Source organism: Schistosoma mansoni, chromosome 6 (assembly GCF_000237925.1).
Source record: "Schistosoma mansoni strain Puerto Rico chromosome 6, complete genome".
Classification (NCBI taxonomy): Eukaryota; Metazoa; Platyhelminthes; class Trematoda; order Strigeidida; family Schistosomatidae; genus Schistosoma; species Schistosoma mansoni.
This window is the reverse complement of record NC_031500.1, coordinates 6,265,694-6,283,542: the sequence shown is the minus strand read 5'-3', so window position 1 is coordinate 6,283,542 and position 17,849 is coordinate 6,265,694. Positions and strand designations below refer to the sequence as shown.

General features: G+C 33.0%; 1 protein-coding gene across 1 annotated transcript in view; it reads right to left on the bottom strand.

Annotated features, from left to right (window-relative positions):
* Smp_147140 (putative transient receptor potential cation channel) overlaps nt 1-17,849 on the bottom strand; it is a 116,440-nt gene that overhangs the window by 59,990 nt on the left and 38,601 nt on the right. Inside the window, exons 9-13 of the mRNA XM_018798088.1 lie at nt 13,001-13,073; nt 9,542-9,642; nt 6,929-7,120; nt 2,885-3,005; nt 1,809-2,055 (exon numbers count right to left, since the gene is read on the bottom strand). Of these exons, the coding sequence (XP_018653064.1) occupies nt 1,809-2,055; nt 2,885-3,005; nt 6,929-7,120; nt 9,542-9,642; nt 13,001-13,073 (734 nt within the window). The remainder of the gene's footprint in view (nt 1-1,808; nt 2,056-2,884; nt 3,006-6,928; nt 7,121-9,541; nt 9,643-13,000; nt 13,074-17,849) is intronic.

Here is a 17,849-nt window from a genome sequence, read left to right as displayed (position 1 = left end):
ATTCCACTAGAGTGATATTTATGTACTTGGGAACTATTGATTATTTGTAAATTAACTTTCATTGGTAATAGTAATTATTTAAAGAAATATACAGGTTTCCAAATAACCAATTATCTAAGGGAAACACAGTTAAGTATTTGATATAAATACTCAATAGTTTGTAAATCCGAATTGTTTAACTTTCACTGTTTATTTTAATGCGATCATATTGTAACGGCCTATATAATACTGTAAACTACAAAATTATCGAGTATTTTCATTTTTTCTCAAACAATTACTATGGAGTTTGAACTCCAGCTTTGAAGATTTGTAATTCAGTAATAATTTACATGTTTTTATATAAGATTTTAAAGATGTTTTATAAGACATCATTGAACTTATTTTCATTTGATAGATGAGGAGAAAGGTTGGAAGAAAGCTAGGGGCGGCCAGACCAAAACGTGGCACAAATCCATGAAGTCACTGACAAGTGGACTGAGCCATACTGGTAGGTGTAGACTACCTAGTTGGGATTCGCGAGATGATAGCAATGGTTGGTTAGAGACCTTAAATGACATGGCTCAAAATCGTTTGCAGTGGAGAAGGTGCATCCACTCTTTGTGTTCTGCCAAATCCTAATCTTCTGAATTCTTCATTTCTCTATCTTTTTTCTCTTTCCAAATATATTTTATTGGATTATACTTCTTCAATAACATCTTCAAACCCTAGTCTTTCACATAATGCTTATACTCTTACTACTTCTACCACTATGGGATTTGAATCGACAACTGCATCTCTGTGCTATTGTGGTATGGCAACTCGGACTGATGTACGTACGTACGAAGTTCTACGTTGTGACTGACTGGCTGAATGAGATATTTGAATAACTAGGTAGAATGGCCTTTTATGACACAACTGCTTCAATACTAACTGATCATCAGAGAACAGCCGATATCAAATTATTCAAGCGTTATTGGGGGAAAAATCTCACTGACTAAAATCTTTCAGAAAACTTCAAGGCTGTGTGGTTCAACATTAAATTGAACAGCAACGCGTATTTATTAGTTGAAGCAAATCACCTAGATAACTTGGTACATTTGCGGTATAAAACTCATGTCAATTGATAATACCATTTGGATATAATTGAATATTCATAACTTAAAACATTGAAAAATAGGCTAATACAAGTAACCTGAGTCATCAATATCAAATAAAAACTTTCATATATATACGCGAGGAAGACCTCAAGTTACCTGGTTTGTTGTTAACTAATGATAGTTTTTATGTCTAAAAATAAATACGATAATATTTCTTCTATTCATATTCCTGAAATGACATTTACAGTTATTCGATTGGTTGCTCTCGCTTTTACTTTACTAATTTTGTTGTCTGTCACTAAATATATAATATTGTTCCTCTAAGGTTTTAACTTTTCAAATATCTAAGCTTTTTCTCAAACTCTATGTTCAGACGTATAGAGGATTGCTGCTGAAGTATTGTGCGCCAATCACCTGATCTATCGATTTTACATAGATCCAGTTTTGTATTATAAAAATATCCCAATCACTTGCAATTAGGAATAATAGTAGGTCAAAAGGAAATTTAATTATACATCTACTAACTTTTAGAACATCAAGAGTTTCTGGATCACTTGATAATTACCACTCTTGATTACAGTGCACAAGACTACACTATTTTTAAATGTAATCTTAAGTTTTTAACAAAAATCTTCACACTTAACATTTCGTTGGATATTATGTAATCAGTCAAATTTTAAATAATACTATAGTCAATACAACCTAGCTGATTTATTGAAAGTAAAAATTCACTAAATATACAAGAAAAAAACAATAATACTGATTAGAACACTTGCTTTAGCAATGGATTCTTCTCCAGCTAAAACTAAGAATTTAGCCATATCTAAACGTCGAGTTAACAATGTCCATTGTAATAATTCAGTATAGGGATAACGAAAGTATCGATTCGACTGATTAATATCATTTGATGAAGCTGAATATGGTACATGTTGTTGTGAAGTATGTTGTCGATTGATAATATTTGTTATATGTTGTGTAACTAATTCTTTTGAAGTGATTAAATTAGATATTGATCCAGGATTTAATGTACAAGGTAGAATCGATTTATCTGATGTATTGTTTAGAATATTACCTGAACGTATAGTTTTACTATCCACTGGTTCCTATTGTAAAGAATATGAAGAGATTAGTGAAAATAAAACTAGAGTATAACAAAGTTGTAACCTATTTCACATTACAGTCAAAAAACATTCGTTTTTCATACGAAATAATATTGAATCTAGGAACTCAGGCTTCATCATGTACGCTTAATCTTCACAAACTCTCTATTTACTGATGCTAGGCGTTTCCCGACAGACACCCTGAACCATCAAAAGTCAGAACATAATACATGCAGATTCGTGTTATTTAGCCTAGTAGCCACATTAGAAAGCAGTCGAAATAGATTTATCAACGTTAAGGACTTGACAAATAACGGTTAGCTACTAATCAGTAATTGTAAGTAACTCAGTCCTACAAGAGATAGATTTGGATTAGCTTAGAGAAGTGGCAACTTCTCAGGTTGAGGTTAGGTACCGCCCGTTTTAATCCCAAAGAGAGCTTCAGTTTACTGAAGATCGCGAGTATGAATTGTTAGCTGGTGATAGTCAGTATGAAACGTGGTTCCAGGGTTTCTTGCTAACTACGTACAACCACCCAAAGTGCAAATGAAAAGATTGCCTGGCTAACTCTCTTTCTTTGTTGGTCTGCCGTTTGATGATTAAAAAATATTTTGGAAATGTGATAAATTCAAAGAGCATACTTGTAACTTACAGAAACTGTTGAACCGTGCTTATTTATAAATGTGACATTAACATTTGGTAGCCAACCGTTGCCATGATTAGGTGATCCCATTAAATCTGCTGTCGATGGTTTACTACAATAGGAATGCTGATAACCGCCACCGACCAAATTTTCAATTAATTGTCCAACTGATCTCAATGTGATTTTCTGTAAATTAAACATGATATTACAAAGAAGTATTGTTTTAATATAAATTATGGGAACTGACAAAAATAGTAATGATTATTATCAAAGTGTAACATTAGAATTCCTGTTATATATTTATTGACTATGAAATAGCAGTAGCGATGGTAATAATTCAAACATAAAGTTGATGTGTTTTAAACATTAACAAATGTGATATAAAAGGAAACAATATTAATGTTGAAGTCGACATTATGCAATAAACATACTAAATTCTATTTTTTTCAAGTCATCCCCACAATGAGGATCGATAAAAAAAACAACGAAAAGACATCAAACCGTTACATGCGACGATGACATAATGGCATTGTTAGTTCAATAACACAGTTGAACAATTTAATATTGACTTATATGGTGTTTAAATTTTGTTTGTGAGATTTCCCCCCTCCCCAAAAAAAGATTGGTGATCGGTCAAAAATATTCATGAATTATTCACAATTAAAGATAATCAAGGTTCACAAGATTACTGAATCAGATGTTTTATTCAAAATTCAATCTTCTCAGTAATGTTCATCGGTCAGCTAAAACTTTAATACGGTGGGATTAAGGGAGTAAATATGCATCTTTTGAACCGCACTTTGCAAATTTGAATATTTCAAAAGTTAAGGATAACCATCATAATCATCAGTAAATGTCCAACCTGATTAATCGCATAGATTATGGTTTAAAGTCACAACTTTAAGATATTCACATTTAAGCAAGTCACTACTGAAGATATACTTTTCAAGTGTATGAGATATTTGAGTAATTTTATCGCTAGTGACGAGAATTATATGTTCAAAGTTAGACATCATATTTAGCTGAGAGTACATGTTGTTAATACATTTTGCATTCAAAAGAAACAAGCATCTACTGTTCCTGAGTTCATTTTACCATTTACAACTTGACTATTTGATAGGTTGTTTAGAACGTTTTTCATATGAGTTCAAATACAAACAGTCAATAGTTAGAATCTTTGAATCATAGTTTCTTATAGAGTGCAATTTTAAAAAAATCTAGTCAGCTAAAATTATGTTTTCCGATCAAAACCTTATGACTTCAGTACATAAACAACCGCTGCCGTTGAATGAAGATTACCAAGTAAAGATGGGTAAAAAGCTGATGAGGTAGTGAGACTTTATCGGCTGAAGTGGCTGGAAGATGTATTATGTATGCTGAACCACTATTTGAATAGACAGGCAATACTTTATGATATAGGAAGGAATAGGTTGGAAGAAGGTTAGGAGCGGCCAAGCCAAAACGCGACATTATTTCACAAAGCCAGTGACTTTTGAGCTTAGTCGAGTAAGTATATGCGGACTATTTGGATAGGGTCCTCACGATTATCTTACTCAGCGGCTGGAAAAGTTGTGTACCATTGCTTAGACACTGTCTCAAATTCGTTCATCCTTTTCTACTTCATTGGCCGAACTAAATCTTATCGAATTACAATGTTTATGCTTAATTTTTCGTATCAGTATTACAACTGCCATTTATTTTGATAATTTCATCTCTCTGTTCTATTGTAGGGTGGATACTTGATCTAGGTCCTACATGTGCCAAGTTCTACAGATTTTGAACACAAAAATAAACGATGAGATTTTAGAATATGATTTCAAAGTATCTATCATGGTTAAAAAGAAGTGAATCAATGATAAGCTCTACGTCTGGATCTTATTTTCTGAGGAAAACTAGTTTATCTTGTTGGGAAGAAAAGAACAGTAATTTTCTAAAACATGACTACATTATTTCTTTTGTTTTTAGTGGTAAATGGATTTTTAAAGTCAAAGTGAAATGTCGTAGTGAAAGTAAAATATGATTGGTCACCGAGAGTAGATAAATAGGCACTCAGCCTACGGGTTATTAATTAAGCGATTCTCTTTCCTCTTATTACGAAGAGTATTAGGGAATGATGGTAAATCAGCTGATCTGGTTGTAAATATACATCGACTGAGATGGTTTAGCCACATCTTACGTATGTCCAACCACCGATTACCGCGGCAGGCAATGCTGAGTGGTGTTGGAGACGGTTAGAGGAAAGTCAGGGGTGGCTAAAACAAAACGTAACATCAGTCCATAAAGGTACTAACTTCTGGTAGACTGTCGTAACCAACATTTAGAGACTGGGTGATGTGGATCAGAATCGATCACAATGGCGTAGATGTGTACACTCTTTGTATTCCCTTAAACCGTTATATTAAAATTACTTTACACCTTTCTTTCCACAAACTAAATTTTTCTCTCCGTATCATATTCTTATATGAAATGTTTTTTTACTACCATTGGGGTAACTGCTTTTATCAATTCGGTGTCCATCTTGTTGTGTTAATGAAGTATAGCACCTTGGATTGATGCATATATGTGTCTGATCCTACGTTGTAGCTGACCGACTGACTTTAATCTTATTGATTTCTACTCCGGACTCACTAAGAATGACTACTTCTAGTTGTGTTGAATAAAGTATTGTCTTGTGTATACTCTGGTTCTCTTTTCTGAGTCATGAATCCTGGATTTGATATAACATGGCTAGTCTTATTATCATGTCAACGTATTATCGTAGTATACTTGAAAGTGAGAAGCATATTTTAAACATCTGCCATATCACGAAGAGGACAAAAACACTATATAATAGATATAAAATATCTATATATCTATATAATTATTAGAGATTTAGTGATTAATGGAAGTATCAGTAGAGAGCAGACGGTATAATTTTTTTCTAGGTTAAGATGTTTGTTTAAGTTTGTTGATTCGGTTTATATGACGCTCGTAAAGATACGAGACTTGAAATCACTATAAATCGTTGGACATCTGAGGATAGTTATCCTGCTGTATTCGATCTATTTTTGCATTTATGGTCAGCCATGTTTGGAATGTGTTTCATTTCGTTCATCAGTTGGAGATATTGTACTATGAGTTCTTAGTCTTATGCATAACCCTTATGTACCACTGGAAATTGACACCATCTCAAGTGGTTGTCAGCCTTTCAAAAAGTAATCCGAAACTAGAATATATCCTTTAAAGGTTGGATTTTCAAATCTGAAGGAAAGTAAACTTCAAGCTGATTTATATTTCAGTCTTATTAATTCTATTGACAAATAAAAATAACGAATAAAAGACGATTCGTAAATTATGTTTAATCATTTATGACTTAAATCTTCCGAATCAAATATGTAAGCTTTCATTGGCACATGAGAATAATAATGAGTTATCAAGACATAAACAGGTTTTACTTTAAAAAAGCAGTATAATTATGCTTATAATCTGTACGTATGTATCATTGTTTAAACTAGAAGGATGAAATATAACTTATTTTATTTTATTTAAACACATAAATATTGGTACAAGGAAGCACCAGATACATATGCGCCGCAAAAATCTCATTTGATTTATGTGAGGGCTGTGATACTGCCCAGGTGCCCAAACTGAAGCAGGTGATTTTTTTAGGGGGCCACACCAAGAGCCTTTGACCTGAAGGCCTAGTCCACAAGGTAGTGGAGCATCGTGAGGAGATGCAGTCACATGGTAGCCAGTGTTTAACGATTGATTCATATGCCATTTGTTCCTTCAGGATACTGGAGCTCATGTGCGCCATTGGTTTGAAATCAGGGTTTTCCAACTCCCCTAGGTGAACTTTCCGTTTCCACCGACCCCGTTAAAGCGCCGTACATTCGCTTTTTGTCCTCTAAATTTCGTAAACAACACTTCGGCCACGAGAAGGCAGTGAGTAGGACTTGTGTGGCAGAGGCTATATACGCGTGGCCATGTGAGAGCATTTCGAGAGGGACAGCGGACTCTCCCCACTCTCGGCCGTACCAGGGCATAATAATGTTTACAAATAGAAAATTTAAAAAAAGACAATTTATTAAAACAACATATATTGTATTCACTTTAAAGTTATTGATTACCTGTTTTGTTCCTAGAACTTTTGCAAATAATTTATGAAAAGATTGATTATTCACATCAACATTATATAATTCTTCCAAACGTTCACGAGTTAAAAATCGTTGAATTCTTAATCCTTTAGTAAGTAATAACTGAACAAATTCTAATCGATCATTTAATAAAGCATCAGCCATAGCATTTTCAAGTGTCGTTTTCTATGGTTTAATTAAAAATGATGACACAAAAAGTTAGTCAGCTATCAATGAAAAAAAGATGCTACATCTCTGTAGAGAATAGGTAACAGTAAAAAAGAGAGAAGTTTGAACAATTAATAATTCACTTTACAGGAGATATATATTCTTCAGAGACTTAACGATATATTCCAACTAGGATGGAACGTAGGTACAAAGATCGTTGATCAATCAGCTCCAAGAACCGAGGAAATAAACAGTTAAGTACTATGTGAATGTGGATCTAAAGTACTGTATACGAAGACAAACTTTACCATTCTATTATCCAACTTCATCTATATTTATTTTAATTGATGAACTCTGAACACAGTGAAATATGCATAAGTTATTTCAAATTATGATAGTCATGGATGGTGTGAATGATATAATACGCTAGGTAATGTTATTTTTATACTATCAAATAGATTCTCGTTACAAATTACAAAACCTTATTAGAATTTAATTAAAGTTAACCTTTTCGAAATTCAATATAAATGAGTTGAAAGATTAACTAACACTCAATCGAATTTTGAAGTTAATTTCATTCTTGTTTATTGAAAGTAGATGCTTAACGATTCTTAGATCAATTAAGAGTCTGTATCGAAACGAATAAAGGATCAATTTTGTTTGAAAATGAAAAATGTATTACATTTCAATGAATATGTAATGAACGAAAACACAGCTGGTTACAACCAGTTTATTATTTTCAAAAAGGGGTTTCGTGGAGATTCTAGTAATTTTATGTAGTTGAGATCATGAGTCAATTAAAGCTAGACCACCATGGAAAACCCAGAAGCACTGGACGGTCGTTTCGTCCTATTATGAGACTCCTCAGCAATGCTCGTCCACGATCCCGCCTCGCGAGATTCGAACCCAGGATCTACCATGTGAAATTACAGAGTATCTTGTTAAAGTATGAGAACCATAAATAAAGTACTTCATTTGTAAACATTCTATCAGCCGTTCCTTACATTCTGTATGATTCTTCCAATTCACAATTCCTTACTATTTCCCCTTCTGTTTTCCTCAATTCGATCTTCTTAGCTTTCTGTTGCCATGAATTTCACTTCTGACTGGTGTTTCATACTACTTATATCTGTTGGCATAAGTAGCATATACCATCTGATTTCATAGACACAATCAGATGTAGTGACTGTAATGCAACGTATGTAGGTAAAACATCAAGACAACTGATTGTGAGGGTGAAGGAACACAAACAATGTTTGAAACACATTCCTAAATTCTCAGATGATGTAGGGAAGCTAGAGAACAAATCAGCGATAGCATTACACTCGATAGAATCGGGTCATACAATTGATTTCGATGGCACAAGAATCCTTCAAAAAGCTTTTAATTCTTGCAAGAAGAGACAAACGGCTAAAGTCCTATACATATGGGCTAATCCAAACAATATAAATAGGAGGGATGGAATACAATTAGCAGTACCATGGCAGCTAATCATTAATAAGTAAAAAACCTGAACTCCTTAACGTTTTTATCTATTTCGTATTATCTAAATGACAACAATTGCATTCGATGATTCTAATCAGTTGTCTTATCGGAATTTGTTAAACAATTCACTGGAACATTAAAAATGACACATACATACAGTTTTTATAAAAATTTGCACTGTTCAAATATCACTCTTTTATTATTTTTATTTTGTTTAATTATCTTCATATTATACATGCTGTGACAGATATGATTCATATCACATATATTACAAATTGTATGTTTCCTTATAAATTCACTGATAAGAGACAATATCTAATGTGAATGTAATTTCTTCTCTCACCTCTTACGTTTTCTATACAATATGTTATCTTAACACTTATCATTTCACATCACACACCTCTTACACACTAATACACATACCTAGTTTAGACATTGTTAACGTTGATTGGATGACCTATTCAGTGTACAATGAACCCGGAGAACCATGTACCTATTTATATTCGATAATTTTGATGTTTGATTATATTTCCTTGAACAAGCTTGGACCAGATTGCCAGGCGAAACGTTGGATTTACTACAAATTCATTCGCTGAGATTTTACAAATATATTATTCCTATTTAATGTCTTACATCAACTCGGCGCTTAAATACTGTGAAACTATTCGCTCTAATTTAGACGAGAGTTTTTATATATTAATTACAGCCACTTTAGTACCTTTGCCCAGGGTTAGTTGTGTTAACGGTAATGTTACTTAAATTTCAAATTTATGAGACGGAATATCCATTCGATTGCAGTATCCTTCAGTAATAAGACTGAACAAAATAAAAAGTTACAATTTTAAGTTGGGTGATTTGCGCATCAATCAAACATTTCTAATATCATATTGAATAATAGCACTGATCTGTTTCAATAAACCAAAATAAGTTTTAGAATGGATATTGAAAACTTACAGACCAATTATTGAATTTTGCAAACACCTTTGAACGTGCGATATCTGGCCTATTCCATGCCATAGTTAGTGATAATTGTTCAGCTGGTGTTAGGTTTTGACCTGAAACTATAAAAGAGACAAGATATTTATAGATGCCGAGTAAATGAAATAACTGTGAAAGTGGAAACCAGGATTCTCTGAAACAGTGAACAGTGTTACCAGCTTCTACTTCACTGAGAAATATATCTACGCAAGGCATGAAATAAATAGAAAAATGAAGGACTTGAAATTGTTCCATAGCGAAATCCTACAGTTTTCTTCTGCATTGCATAAGATTATTTAGTAAGTGATTTAATTATTTATCGGTGACAAGGGATAGTGGTCGAGCGACAACGTAAATTGGTTGGAGTTAGATATGTAAACCATTGGATACTAACTTGGAGTTTCAGCAAGGACGAAACGGGATAACAGTGGTTACTGTTTGTCGTTTGTCATGTAGACAGGACCAGTATGTGATGTAAACGAAAAAATCATAGTCTATTGTGGGTTAAGAAGCATGACACCTATTTTAATATAAGAACCTACCGGCAAATAACTGAGAAGCTGAAATCTATTAAACATAATGTTTTTATAAAATATGGTGTGTCAATTAGGTTGTTAAAATGTAGCCCTCACCGATTCAATAACTCTGTTGAAATATTTTCATAGATCACTGATTTTGAGTCAATCAATTTGTTTACTTGATAAAGTAATATTTAGACATGTAAACGCAGCATTAATTCAAGAAATAACTGACTGCTGAACAGAGTCGTGTGTAAACATTTTGATTTCTGTCAATACAGTGAACGCAGATCTTATGTAAAATGCTTCGAAATTAGTCGCTATTGCGCAGCTGGATAAATTACATATTGTCATTTCAATTATGAACTTGCTGTCATATTCCATGACACTCATTTTTCAATCTCATTTATTCCCTTTGAATAAATATTATCTGATTCTTGTATTAGATTACACATAATTATTTTACATTATCTACTTTCCACTTTGTCGGTTGTCTATTATTCTGAAATGTAATAGCTTGACTCAATGCACATTTTAATCGAGTACTTAAATTGGTTTATTTAAGTTTTCGGGATGTTTAGATACAATATAATGAACTCCGCTAAAAGAAGAACGTCATCGCTCAGTTAACTTCTATGCACTAACAAAACTATAACGTAATCTATACAATCCTTGACTATTTTGAATATAATAATACTGAGATACCAGAGTTCTAACGTGACTTTGGATATCATTAGTATGGAGATGCAAATACTGTTATTGTTAGAAAAATAAAGATATATTTGTAATATTCCTGTGGGTAGAAATCTGGATTTCTGATGTTTCGTGACTTGAGTCAAGGATATAACCAATATCAGGATGGAAATTTGTCGAAATTCTAGTAGTTTTAACAGTTGGATTTATGGGTCCATCTCAGCTGGACCACTACTGAAAACCTGGGAGCAATAAACGGCCTTTTCGTCTTAGCATAGGACTCCTCAGCAGTGAGCACCCACGATTCCACACGTGAGACTCGAACCAAGGACCTTTGATATCGCATATGAACGCTTAACCTCTAGATCGCTGGGCCGGGATCTGACGATGTTAATGTCCAGCTTCAATCGACCCATGACCTCATGCAACCCTTCGTTCGTTGTCTATGGTGGATAACTATTTCTGCCCCACACGGATCCCACGTAAGGGATCGTAAATGCGTTCTGCTGAGGAATCCCATACTAGGACGAAACGACCTTCCATTGCCTACAGGTTCTCAATGGAGGTCTAGCTGTGGCCGACTCATGAATTCAACAGACAAAAAATATCTCAAATACATCAATCCCTTATCACAAACATCCTATCCAATGCTCAATTTATTCGAAATTATCAAGTCCGACTTTGAAATGGATACCTAAAGTTATTAATAAAAATTGGTATAAAATTATAAAATCGCAAACATTGAAAAGAAAAGAAAAAGATGAAACCATTCAACACATACAAACACAATCTTAATAGAAACTACTTAATTCACTTAATCAAGTTATGGGGAAACTTTGAATAGATTTTGAAAAGATCATACATATAAAGAATTAATGAAAATTTTAATGAATTTCAAGACAAAACTGTTTGTTTAATAATCTATCTTCTACATTCCCTCTTTAACAATAATCATAACAATAGAATTCATTAGAATAAGAATAGAAATGATATAAGATTTTGGTAGAGTTAAACAAGAACAACAAAAGAAAACAAACATTTAAATCAAATGATATAAGAATTTTATTTCATATTTTGAATGAGAATATCATTTTCGAAATAAAAATAAACAAAAAAATTTAGGTTAAATGATTTTTCTAATTGAAAGTTTATTACAACAAAATCTTTATTTAGAATTAACTTAACAAATTATTATAGTTGAGATCATGAATCCATTGAAGCTAGACCTACATGGAAAACCTGGAAGCATTGAATGGCCGTTTTGTCCTATTATGGGACTCCTCAACAGTGCGCATCCACGATCTCGCCTCGCGAGATTCGAACTCAGGATCTACCAGTCTCACGCCAGAGCACTTAAACGATAGACCACTGAGCCGGTATCCATGGTGGTCTAGCTTCAATTGATTCATGATCTGAACTATAAAATTACTAAAATCTCCACAAACTCCCCTTCTGTTAACAAATTATTGTTGATTTTTTTATTATTTATTGTCATTATTAACTATATTGTGAAATAAACAAAATTAGTTCACACAAACCAACCTATTTAAAGAGTTGTTGTATGTTAACTAATAACTAGTTAAGTTATGAATTCCAGAAGACTTCACAAATCACTGAGATGTTTTGTTAAATTAATGACTAAAATAAATAAGACTGTTGGTTATTATGAGGCTCAGAAAACGTTTATATACACACCAATTACTACTAGGTATTTTGGAAATATTCAGTTAAATAGCTTGATGAAAACTAAGAAATCGTTCTAAAAGATCCTGTTACAGTCTAATAACAATCAACTGAATCAATATTTTATTCTCATAAATGTTGTTTGATAAGTTTGTCAGTCAACTTAATGAACAGTTTTGCATATTTTGAAGATACGATCACACATGAAGTCAAATCAAGGACATTCACTTCTCGTGATATACGTGTTGGCTAAGGAATATTCAGTTAAAATATAACGAGGAATATTTCCAACTTCAGTTTCTTCACAACACAACACAATCCTCATCCAATGTTATGAGATCTTTAGTATTTTACCTCAAAAGTAGTTGAACTTTACAGATCGTAACTTCAAGTTAAAACTTAGGAAAATCCATCTGGATCGTGAAAGTTATTCAGTTCTTCCTGGATTTCTACAGTTCTGTTCGTGATATTTCTTTATAAATATAAATACTCTTAAACTCATTTCCCTTATCAAACTTTGTCAACAATAAATGTTTCTCACCTTGTAAAAGAGCAGTTAATATGGTAATATCAATTTCATCACTATCTCCTTCACCCATACGAAAAACACTAATCTATTTAGGAAAATAGAAAAGTGGAAGATGACAATTGGGATTAAACATAGTTAAAGGAAGAAAATCGATAAAATCACCATATAATCAAATATAAAAACCTCAAAACATTTTTATGTTTTAAATCAATTGGTGAAGTGTTACACAACCTGAAACTTTGTGTATGTTATGATTACTCTTTTATTTCGAGGTTCGAGTATGTTACATTTTGATATTATAGAACTTTTAAAATATCAAGTACCAAAACTTATGATTATTATTGACATTATTATTAATGGCTCTATTCAATATTAAATTTTCGACACGATCCAGAAGTCTCAGAACATGGTCTTTCAATAAGGTTATTTAACCAAAATAGAAAAAAACATGTGAAAGAAACTGATAACTACATAAATAAGTTAAGTAGATAAACAACATGGAAGTAAATGAAATGACTTTTTAAGGAGATTTGAACCTATACAACTTTTTATTTAAAAATAGTTCATGAGTACATGTGATTGACTAGGTTAATTCTAACAACCTGTTCGTCATATAGTATATTTGCCAGATCAGGTATATTAGATTACTTTATACCTTTGCTTGCAGGCATGGATTCTAATATATTTACGTCTCGTTCTACCAGAAGATACAAAAGGGGAAAGATATGAATGAAGTGGATGGTTAGTATCTGATATGATAACACCTGCAAGGAGTTTGGAATATTTTAGATGTTAATCTGCAACCATAATAATAATAACCTCAAAGGATTCATCACTCCCCACAATACAGTAATGTCTTTTCTCAAAAGCCTGGGAAAGAATAGTGGGAGACAGTAAGGAGTAATAGGTAACATGCAAGAACTGGCAAATTGTAAGAGTAAATGGCGAGTAATCCTAAAATCATGCAGCCTCTTTTATGTAAAAAATCAGTCGGAAAAGTTTCTTTGATAATAATAAAACATGAGAAGGCCAATAGAGGTCATGGAAAAAACTTACACCATGAAAAATGACTTTCGATACTGTGTTTATCGAAGAATCTTAGATGGTACAAGCTTTATGGGATCCTAACAGTGTGTTTAGGTACTGTTTATGTCGCAGGCTAAAGTTAACAGCTTGACATTTAGACGGATTAAGTATGAGACCATTAACAACAGACCACTATTCAATTAGAGACAAAAATTCATTCATTTCTTATGGATGTAAAGAGGGAGGAATCGACATATATACAATGAGATCGTCCGCATATTCAACAAAGGTGTTTCCTGTTGAAGATGGCAGATCATGCAGAAAAAAAGAAAAGAAGAGGGGAAGAACAGTTCCTTGTGTTACACCTTCGTGAGACAATGAAGACGTTGAGCACTTTCCTCCAAACACAATGTACTGTCCTCTTCTAGAGAGGTAGAAACATAGCCAGTACGTTATCAAGCTGTCAGTTCCGTTGCTGATTAACTTGTTAAGTTAAAGTTTTCCTTGGAATCGAGCCAAAAGCAGAATTGTAGTCCAGAAAAGTGTATCGAATGTGCTTTTTATCCTTTTCCAAGCTGAATACTATATTATGATGCGGAACAACAGAAGCATCTAAGGTGCTACTTTTGCATTTGTAAGCAAACTGATAAGGATTAATGTGCTCTTTAAGGGCAGGTTGAAGTGGGACTACCTACAATTTTCCCATTATTCTGAGAAAAGGTGAAGTTATTGCTATGGGACTAAATTTCACATTCTTATCGCCAGAATTTCCTAGGTATCGGGAGTATCTTTATCTTTCTCCTCATTTTCGGTGTGAGATTGTCTGAGAAGGATCTGTTAAAGATGCTCATGAACGTCAGCACATCTTTTAAAAGGGAGGTTTGGGATTCCACCAGGTCCTAAACATTGGGACGAGTTAAGTGACTGGAGACATTTTCGAACATCAGTTTCAGTGAAAATCGGTACACAACTAATTTTTAGGAAGCATGACATCAGATGACTGACTATAGGATATTATTTTAATAATATGCAAGTGGTATGATAAGGTCGCATCAGAGTACTTCTTTAAAAAAAAGTCCAAGAACAGTTTAGTCTGAAAGTGTATTCATCAAGATTTCAAGTCAAATATCCTTTTTCTGTTTTGGATAGGAAAATAAAAGATATATTTGAATGAATGAATGAAATGACCTAGTAAAATTGCCCAAAGATAAAAATAAACAAATTAGTGTGATAGCATCAATTTAACACGGGTTATAAGATTGAATTATTTTAAATAGATTGTAAGTATTCGTTTTTATTTATTTGTATGTTTGCATATAGTTCAATAAATATTGTAAGATGTGAAATACGAAATTGACTGACACTTATTATAAAGAAATTGGATCAGATCAGTATTGATAAAACTCAGGGTCAGAATGAAAATTGAATTATTATTTTTTTTAGAACAATCATGCTTACTAAGCAAAGATGGATATTGGCTAGCAATGGAATCCAGAACGCGCGTTTCATCCTACTCGGGACTCGTCAGATGGATGTACCTACATCTCAGAGTTGATGTTCACTCTGGAACTCGAACCTAGTAACTTCCGCTTCAAACGCCATCGCGTTATCCACTCAGCTACTGAGTCCTGATAACCACTTGCTTGTGCAATGCGGTGAAGTTTGAATTCACTTAGTATTGTTTGTTTGAATCTTCCCATGCTTACTGATTAATCAGATAAAATGATTTAAGATGGCAGCAAGTTGTTAAATTGATTTACTTTCTAGCCTTAAATCAGTGTGATATATTATGTTTTGATTTAGATAATATAGATTCATATGAGGGTTTATCAATACTAATGTATTATTATTATTAATAGTGAATAATTAAAATTAAGATTTAAAACATTAGGAAGATGTGATAAAAACAAATTAATTAAAATATACGATGATGACAAAATATCACGAATCGACTGAAGTTAAAAATGTGAAGTACTATGTACAAACTTCATGAGTTGATAGTTAAGTGTTGGATGCGAGGTCTAAAACGTTTTTACTTCAATCAGTGGTTATGGGAAGTAGATGTATCCTACTGAGGTGTTCCATAACGGGACGAAACAAATACCAAATGTTTTCTAGTTTTCAATGGTTGCGTAGCTAAAGTCAATCTGCCATACAAAACCATATATATATAAACATTTTAAATTTTCCATTTACTTCGTTGTAACTTAACTGAGGAAATTATTTGAACTAGGTAACAGAATAACAATAACCGTTTGATATTGAAGAATAATCATAGTGCATGATATTATAATCTGTTAGGTTGAGATGAAAGAAACCGATCTATCAAACACACATGTTTCTACCACATATTTATTTATAAATTTCGATAAATACTAATCAGTGCATAAAAGTAAATCATACGAGCAGTGAAGTACTCTTACTGTTTATTTTTTACAGAATGACGTGAGCATCACTGATTTTATCGTTTACTTAAGTGATATATTTACTTCATATCAGTGAATACTTTTCTAACTTATTTATTCAACATGAAACCGGTATGTTTTTGTGATTAATTACTATTACTATTTAAATGAACTTCGCAGATGATCTGACTATTCTATCACACACGCAACAATAAATGCAGGAGAAGACGACCAATGTAGCAGCAGCCTCAGCAGCAGTAGGTCTCAATATAAACAAAGGAAAAAGCAAGACACTCCGATACAATACAACATGCACCAGTCGAATTACACTTGGAGGATGTGGAAACCTTTACATATCTGGGCAGCATCATCGATGAACACGGTGGATCTGATGCAGATGTGAGGGCAAGGATCGGCAAAGCAAGAGCAACATATTTACAACTGAAAAACATCTGGAGCTCAAAACAATTGTCAACCAACACCAAGATCGGAATTTTCAATACAAATGTCAAGTCAGTTCTACTGTATGTGGCCGAGACGTGGAGAACTACGATAGCCATCATCCAGAAGATACAGGTGTTTATTAATAGTTGTCTACACAAGATACTTCGGATCCGTTGGTCAGACACTATCAGCAATAACCTACTGTGGGAGAGAACAAACCAGATTCCAGCGGAGGAAGAAATCAGGAAGAAGCGTTGGAAGTGGATAGGACACACATTGAGGAAACCACCCAACTGCGTTGCTAGACAAACCCTCACATGGAGTCCTGAAGGCCAAAGGAAAAGAGGAAGACCAAAGAACACATTACGCCGAGAAATAGAGACAGACATGAGAAGCATGAACAAAAATTGGACAGAACTAGAAAGGAAAGCCCAGGACAGAGTGGGTTGGAGAATGCTGGTTGGCGGCCTATGCTCCATTGGGAGTTACAGGCGTAAGCAATTAAGTAAGTAAACTATTTAAATGAGTAACTGATTGAGGCAAGTGTGTAATTCAAGATATTTAACTAAATATTTTTTAAAATGAAATTCAACCCCACAGGTAAATATTGATGTACCACCTTTAAAACCAAACAACGTGAAGAGAATAAAGGTTAGCAAATTTTTTTTTAAAGTTTAGTTCTATTACTTATATCACAACTTAACCATAGTTAGATAAATTCTATTATTAAAACAAAACAAAAAAACATCCATCTAAACATGAATAAACATTGTGAAAATGTAATAATTACATTTTGTTAAAATTCATTAAAGATGTGTACTGTAAAAGAACTAAAACAAAAGTCCAAATGATACCATAAATGTGATATATTCGAAGTTATTCAGTCGGATTCATTCATTGATTAAATTACATGATAAAGTTAAATCAATAAGTTCATTAAAAAAAGAAAAGAAAAACAAAACCAATCACAACAACAACAACACATA